The 7500-nt window shown below is 46.1% G+C and overlaps 1 protein-coding gene across 1 annotated transcript in view; it reads left to right on the forward strand.

The window, feature by feature from the left end:
- The first annotated feature begins 4858 nt into the window (after positions 1–4858).
- LOC121554478 (extensin) overlaps positions 4859–7500 on the forward strand; it is a 3696-nt gene continuing 1054 nt past the window's right edge. The window contains exons 1-2 of the mRNA XM_041868082.2: positions 4859–5087; positions 5726–6135. Of these exons, the coding sequence (XP_041724016.1) occupies positions 5016–5087; positions 5726–6135 (482 nt within the window). The 5' untranslated portion in view covers positions 4859–5015. The remainder of the gene's footprint in view (positions 5088–5725; positions 6136–7500) is intronic.

The following is a 7500-nucleotide window of genomic DNA, read 5'->3' on the forward strand; positions in this document are numbered from 1 at the left end:
ATAAACACCATGGGACCACACAGCCGTCATACCGCTCAGAAAGGAGACGCGTTCTGTCTCCTAGAGATGAACGTACTTTGGTGCGAAAAGTGCAAATCAATCCCAGAACAACAGCAAAGGACCTTGTGAAGATGCTGGAGGAAACAGGTACAAAAGTATCTATATCCACAGTAAAACGAGTCCTATATCGACATAACCCGAAAGGCCGCTCAGCAAGGAAGAAGCCACTGCTCCAAAACTGCCATAAAAAAGCCTGACTACAATTTGCAACTGCACATGGGACAAAGATTGTACTTTTTGGAGAAATATACTCTGGTCTGATGAAACAAAAATAGAACAGTTTGGCCATAATGACCATTGTTATGTTTGTAGGAAAAAGGGGGTGCTTGCAAGCCGAAGAATACCATCCCAACCGTGAAGCACGGGGGTGGTAGCATCATGCTGTGGGGGTGCTTTGCTGCAGGAGGGATTGGTGCACTTCACAAAATAGATAACATCATGAGGAAGGAAAATTATGTGGATATATTGAAGCAACATCTCAAGAAATCAGTCAGGAAGTTATAGCTTGGTCGCAAATGGGTCTTCAAATGGACAATGACCCCAAGCATACTTCCAAAGTTGTGGCAAAATGGCTTAAGGACAACAAAGTCAAGGTATTGGAGTGGCCATCACAAAGCCCTGACCTCAATCCTATAGAAAATGTGTGGGCAGAACTGAAAAAGTGTGCGCAAGCAAAGGAGGCCTACAAACCTGACTCAGTTACTTCAGCTCTGTCAATAGGAATGGGCCAAATTTCACCCAATTTATTGTGGAAAGCTTGTGGAAGGCTACCCGAAACGTTTGACCCAAGTTAAACAATTTAAAGGCAATGCTACCCAATACTAATTCAGTGTATGTAAACTTCTGACCCACTGGGAATGTGATTAAAGAAATAAAAGCTGAAATAAATCATTCTCTCTACTATTATTCTGACATTTCACATTCTTAAAATAAAGTGGTGATCCTAACTGACCTAAGACAGGGAATTTTTTCCAGGATTGAATGTCAGGAATTGTGAAAAACTGAGTTTAAATGTATTTGGCGAAGGTATATGTAAACTTCTGACTTCAACTGTATATTGTATATTTTGTGTATCTTTGTTTTCTCTCATGATACTTGTTTCTCTCACTCTATACATTTCTGATGAACACTTTCATGTTTGCTCTCCATTCCTCCCTCTCTCTCTCTCTCTCTCTCTCTCTCTCTCTCTCTCTCTCTCTCTCTTGCTCTTGCTCTTTCTCTCTCTCTCTCTTGCTCTCTCTCTCTCTCTCTCTCTCTCTCTCTCTCGCTCTTTCTCTCTCTCTCTTGCTCTCTCTCTCTCTCTAGCTCTCTCTCTCTCTCTCTCTCTCTCTCTCTCTCTCTCTCTCTCTCTCTCTCTCTCTCTCTCTCTCTCTCTCTCTCTCTCTCTCTCTCTCTCTCTCTCTCTCTCTCTCTCTCTCTCTCTCTCTCTCTCTCTCTCTCTCTAGCTCTCTATTCCCCTCTTCACTCAGATAGAGGAGTGTTGACACTACCCCAGCTGAAGGATTTGTGCTCCTTGAATTTATCCGTCCCAGGAGTGCGACAAGATCACTGACATCTCCCCAAAGCACACATTGCAGCTGCATGAATTCCTCACTTTTCACTGCGTGTGCGTTTTAGCGAATCAAGCGCTTTCAGTTGGGAAATTCACTTGATTCAAGGCCTGAACTGTGCCAATATATTGGAACATTCTGAGTATTTCCATTCTGTGAAGGTCTGTGTTCACAGCGCAGTTTGCAACTGTCAGGTGTTTTTGGGATGATTGATAAGAGAATCGTGTCTCTGGTCAGATTTTGTAGTATGTTACTCAATGCCAATCAAAGTTCAAAGGGCACGATACACCACCATGAGGTCAGAGACAGAGCTTTGCCTTCTAAGCATGTTGACATTAGAACTTAGAACTCATAATTCAGAACTTAGAACCTAGAATGTAGAACTCAGAATTCAGAATTTAAAACTTAGAATCTAGATCTCAGAATTCAGAACTTGAAACTCAGAACGTAGAACTCAGAACATAGAACTCTGAACTCAGAATCTAGAACTCAGAACTTCATTTTGGATTGTTTTATTGATTGTCCGTATTGTGAATACTCCTTAAATCACAGAATTCAAACATGTGTTCTTGCAAGAGCTTTAACCTAATTTTAGGTCACATTCAACTTGTCAAATCAATACGATTGCATGTTTTTAGTTTCTAAAATACAATAACATGCAAGAGATAGACCAACATCACTTTACATAATATATAGTTTGTTCTGGAAGACATACATTATATATACAGCAGTATGTGGACACCCCTTCAAATTAGTGGATTCGGCTATTTCAGCCACACCGTTGTGACAGGTGTATAAAATTGAGCACACAGCCATGCAATCTCCATAGACAAACATTGGCAGTAGAAGGGCCTTACTGAAGAGCTCAGTGAATTTCAACGTGGCACCGTCATAGGATGCCACCTTTCCAACAAGTCAGTTCATCATATTTCTGCCCTGCTAGAGCTGCCCCGTTCAACTGTAAGTCTTTTTATTGTGAAGTGGAAACGTCTAGGAGCAACAACGGCTCAGCCACAAAGTGGTAGGCCACACAAGCTCACAGAACGGGACCGCCGAGTGCTGAAGCGCATAGCGCGTAAAAATCGTCTGTCCTCGGTTGCAATACTCACTACCGAGTTCCAAACTGCATCCGGAAGCAACGTCAGCACAATAACTGTTTGTTGGGAGGTTCATGAAATAGGTTTCCATGGCCGAGCAGCTGCACACAAGCCTAAGATGCCAAGCATCAGCTGAAGTGGCGTAAAGCTCGCCGCCATTGGACTCAGGAGCAGTGGAAACGCGTTCTCTGGAGTGTTCACGCTTCACCATCTGGCAGTCCAACGGACGAATCTGGCTTTGGCGGATGCCAGGAGAACTCTAGCTGCCCGAATGCATAGTGCCCACTGTAAAGTTTGGTGGAGGAGGAATAATGGACTGGGGCTGTTTTTCATGGTTCGGGCTAGGCCCCTTAGTTCCAGTGAAGGGAAATCTTAACGCTACAGCATACAATGACATTCTAGATGGTTCTGTGCTTCCAATTTTGTGGCAACAGTTTGGGGAAGGCCCTTTCCTGTTTCAGCATGACAATGCCCCCGTGCACAAAGCTAGGTCCATACAGAAATGGTTTGTCGAGATCGGTGTAGGAGAACTTGACTGGCCTGCACAGAGCCCTGACCTCAACCCCATCGACATACGTCCACATACTTTTGGTCCTGCAGTGTACTTTCATCCGTGTTGTTTGAATATAGGTGAGAGGTAAAGGAATGTTCCCTTTGAGAAACACAGATAACAGTATGTTCCATATGCCCTCTCCAGACCTTATTCTGAATGTGGAACACTGCAATCCAGATGACAGAGTCAGTGAGTCAGACAGAAAGTCAGGACCTTTTGTTTTCCGGACCCAGTTTTAAACACTGTTCTGAGGTCTGTTCTCCTCGTGATTTCTTCATGACTAGGCTCTTATGCAGATGTCATGACTCACACGGTTTCTCACTCATGCTTTCATGATGCACACATTCCAGGAATCCATACAGTCTGTGCACAGTCATAAAATATCCTCTAGTCCCTAGATGTGTTACTTAGTAGTGCTTCATTGTGTGTGTGTGTGTGTGTGTGTGTGTGTGTGTGTGTGTGGTGTGTGTGTATGGTGTGTGTGTGTGTGTATGTGTGTGTGTGTGTGTGTGTGTGTCAGGGGGGGATAAGGAAGATAAGGAAGGCTAACAGTGTTGCCCCTTAGCACTAATCTAAGGTCAGTTCCTCCCCTAATGGTTATGGCAAGGATAGATACTAGATCTGTGTCTAAGGGCAACTCCAAGGGACTCTTCTATCTTTAACGCTCTCCCTTCAACCTCCCCTCACACTTCAACCTCCCCTCACCCTTCAACCTCCCTCCTCACACTTCAACCTTCAACCTCCCCCCTCACCCTTCAACCCCCCTCCCCTCCCCCTCCCCCTTCAACCTCCCCCCTCACCCTTCAACCTCCCCCCTCACCCTTCAACCTCCCCTCTCACCCTTCAACCTCCCCCTAACCCTTCAACCTCCCCCTCCCCTTCAACCTCCCCCCTCCCTCTTCAACCTCCCCATCACCCTTCAACCTCTCCCTTCAACCTCCCCCCTCACCCTTCAACCTTCTCCTTCAACCTCCTCTCCCCCATCCCTTCAACCTCTCCCTTCAACCTCACCCTTCAACCTTCCTCTTCAACCTCCCCCTTCAACCTTCCTCTTCAACCTTTTCTTCAACCATCCCCTTCAACCTTCAACCTTCAACCTTCCCCTTCAAATTCTTCCTTCAACCTTCCCCTTCAACCTCCCCCTTCAACCCTCCCCCTTCAACCACCCCATTCAACCTCCCCCTTCAACCCTCCCCTTCAACCTCTCCCTGCAACCTATCCCTTCAACCTTTCCCTTCAACCTCTCCCTTCCCCCCTCACGTTCACGTCCATGCCAGCAGTGTCTGTATTGCAAGTGTGTGTGTGTGTGTGTGTGTGTGTGTGTGTGTGTGTGTGTGTGTGTGCACGTGGCATTCATGCGTTCGTGTCTGTACTGCTGTAATGCTGTACTGTTCTGTTGGCTCACGGTTTAGGGGCCCGTCTAGAGAAAAAGCTGATCAGAATGATTTTCAAACTTTGAACAAACACGTGATATGAGAGAGAGAGAGAGAGAGAGAGAGAGAGAGAGAGAGAGAGAGAGAGAGAGAGAGAGAGAGAGAGAGAGAGAGGGAGAGAGGGAGAGAGGGAGAGAGAGTATAAAGAGGATGGGACAATACTTCTGCAGTTACTGCTGAGAGGAGAGAGATCCCACCGGAGCTCCAGTTACTGAGGACACAGCACAGTGCCTGTTTAAAAGCTCTGTCTATCTGTCTCTACTTCTGTCTATCTGTCTCTACTTCTGTCTATCTGTGTCATCGGACCCTAACCTACTCCAACATGCAGGACCATCAACACTACTTCATGATAGCCTTCACATGGTGCCTGGTGTTTCTGGCGCTCGGTCAGCAGGTAAGACTGAGCCATTATTTTACAGTTTCTTCATTTGTGAAAACAAATTGGAACAGTCAAGTGAACATGCACACTAAAAAGATATGTGGTTAGGTCCATGCAATGGAACTTGCGTGGAGATAATTAAAAAGGTGTCAGCGGTGGAAGTTCCTTACAATCTCAGGAGTCACCTCCTTTTTATATGTCAAATACATATTTGCTGCGAGAAGCGTTGAGTGAGATTCCATTTGGCATCTTTTTTTTTTAATTTAATTTTTTTATAAATCAGGAACACCGATAGCTCATTGGTTATGTCTGCGTGTGACTGTCAGGTGTCTGCTAGCCCTGCCCCCTCCCTAGACGTTCTATAGAACTTTGGAACTGCAGCCCTTTAGAAGACCTTAAAGATGTGGACGACTGTATATGTTTAGAATGACCGTACATCATTGCTGAATATTAGTACTGTGCAATATAACCACCTCAATCAGATAATGAATGCAAAAGAATTTGACTGAATAGTTTGATGTTAAGTGATTTATTAATCATTCATCGTGTCTATGTGTGATAAATGTACTTAGCAGTCTCTACCTTTGCCTTTTAACTGTCTATCTGCACCATTGGATCTCTCTTAATTGATTATATATGTGTGTTTCTATCAGGTGTCTGCCAGCCCTGTTCCCTCTGTGGAAGTCCCGCCCGGCTCTGGTCATCTCCAGCCCGGCTCTGGTCATCTCCAGCCCAGCTCTGGTCATCTCCAGCCCGGCTCTGGTCATCTCCAGCCCAGCTCGGTTCATCTCCAGCCCGGCTCTGGTCATCTCCAGCCCGGCTCTGGTCATCTCCCGCCCGGCTCTGGTCATCTCCCGCCCGGCTCTGGTCATCTCCAGCCCAGCTCGGTTCATCTCCAGCCCAGCTCTGTTAATCTCCAGCCCAGCTCTGGTCAGCTCCAGCCAGAAGGTCAAAGGGCACTGAAGCGGATGGCTCGTATGACCCCGCTGTGGAGGACCATGGGTACTAAACCCCACGGGGCATACTGTCAGAACAACTATGAGTGCTCCACTGGAATCTGCAGGTAATGTATCCATCACACACACCTGGGCAACACTTGTGGGTCATAACTTATCATTAGTTACAGTGCAAAGCCAAGGTGCCATATTGTTGCTGCGTTATTCAACAACTCCACAATGTTGCATTGCATGGTTGACTTGTCCTTGTCTTATTTGGCTCCCAGGCTATCAGTTTCATATATGAAAGTAGATTCTTGCCAAGTATGTCAGCCAGGCCCTTTTGGCTAGTCTTGCTTTGTGAAACAGGGGGTTAATGTCTCATAAAGATCCTATTGACTAGCTTTTCATTGAATAGAGCTGAACAAGAAACAAACATGTTGTTGATTTATTCTAAACTTTGTTTCTCTACTGTCCTCTCTCTCTCTCTCTCTCTCTCTCTCTCTCTCTCTCTCTCTCTCTCTCTCTCTCTCTCTCTCTCTCTCTCTCTCTCTCTCTCTCTCTCTCTCTCTCTCTCTCTCTCTCTCTCTCTCTCTATCTCTCTCTCTCTCTCTCTCTCTCTCTCTCTCTCTCTCTCTCTCTCTCTCTCTCTCTCTCTCTATCTCTCTCTCTCTCTCTCTCTCTCTCTCTCTCTCTATCTCTCTCTCTCTCTCTCTCTCTCTCTCTCTCTATCTCTCTCTCTCTCTCTCTCTCTCTCTCTCTCTATCTCTCTCTCTCTCTCTCTCTCTCTCTCTCTCTCTCTCTCTCTCTCTCTCTCTCTCTCTCTCTCTCTCTCTCTCTCTCTCTCTCTCTCTCTCTCTCTCTCTCTCTCTCTCTCTCTCTCTCTCTCTCTCTCTCTCTCTCTCTCTCTCTCTCTCTCTCTCTCTCTCTCTCTATCTCTCTCTCTCTCTCTCTCTCTCTCTCTCTCTCTCTCTCTCTCTCTCTCTCTCTATCTCTCTCTCTCTCTATCTCTCTCTCTCTCTATCTCTCTCTCTCTCTCTCTCTCTCTCTCTCTCTCTCTCTCTCTCTCTCTCTCTCTCTCTCTCTCTCTCTCTCTCTCTCTCTCTCTCTCTCTCTCTCTCTCTCTCTCTCTCTCTCTCTCTCTCTCTCTCTCTCTCTCTCTCTCTCTATCTCTCTCTCTCTCTCTCTCTCTCTCTCTCTCTCTCTCTCTCTCTCTCTCTCTCTCTCTCTCTCTCTCTCTCTCTCTCTCTCTCTCTCTCTCTCTCTCTCTCTCTCTCTCTCTCTCTCTCTCTCTCTCTCTCTCTCTCTCTCTCTCTCTCTCTCTCTCTCTCTCTCTCTCTCTCTCTCTCTCTCTCTCTCTCTCTCTCTCTCTCTCTCTCTCTCTCTCTCTCTCTCTCTCTCTCTCTCTCTCTCTCTCTCTCTCTCTCTCTCTCTCTCTCTCTCTCTCTCTCTCTCTCTCTCTCTCTCTCTCTCTCTCTCTCTCTCTCTCTCTC

The sequence above is a fragment of the Coregonus clupeaformis genome, chromosome 27, assembly GCF_020615455.1.
Source record: "Coregonus clupeaformis isolate EN_2021a chromosome 27, ASM2061545v1, whole genome shotgun sequence".
Taxonomy (NCBI): Eukaryota; Metazoa; Chordata; class Actinopteri; order Salmoniformes; family Salmonidae; genus Coregonus; species Coregonus clupeaformis.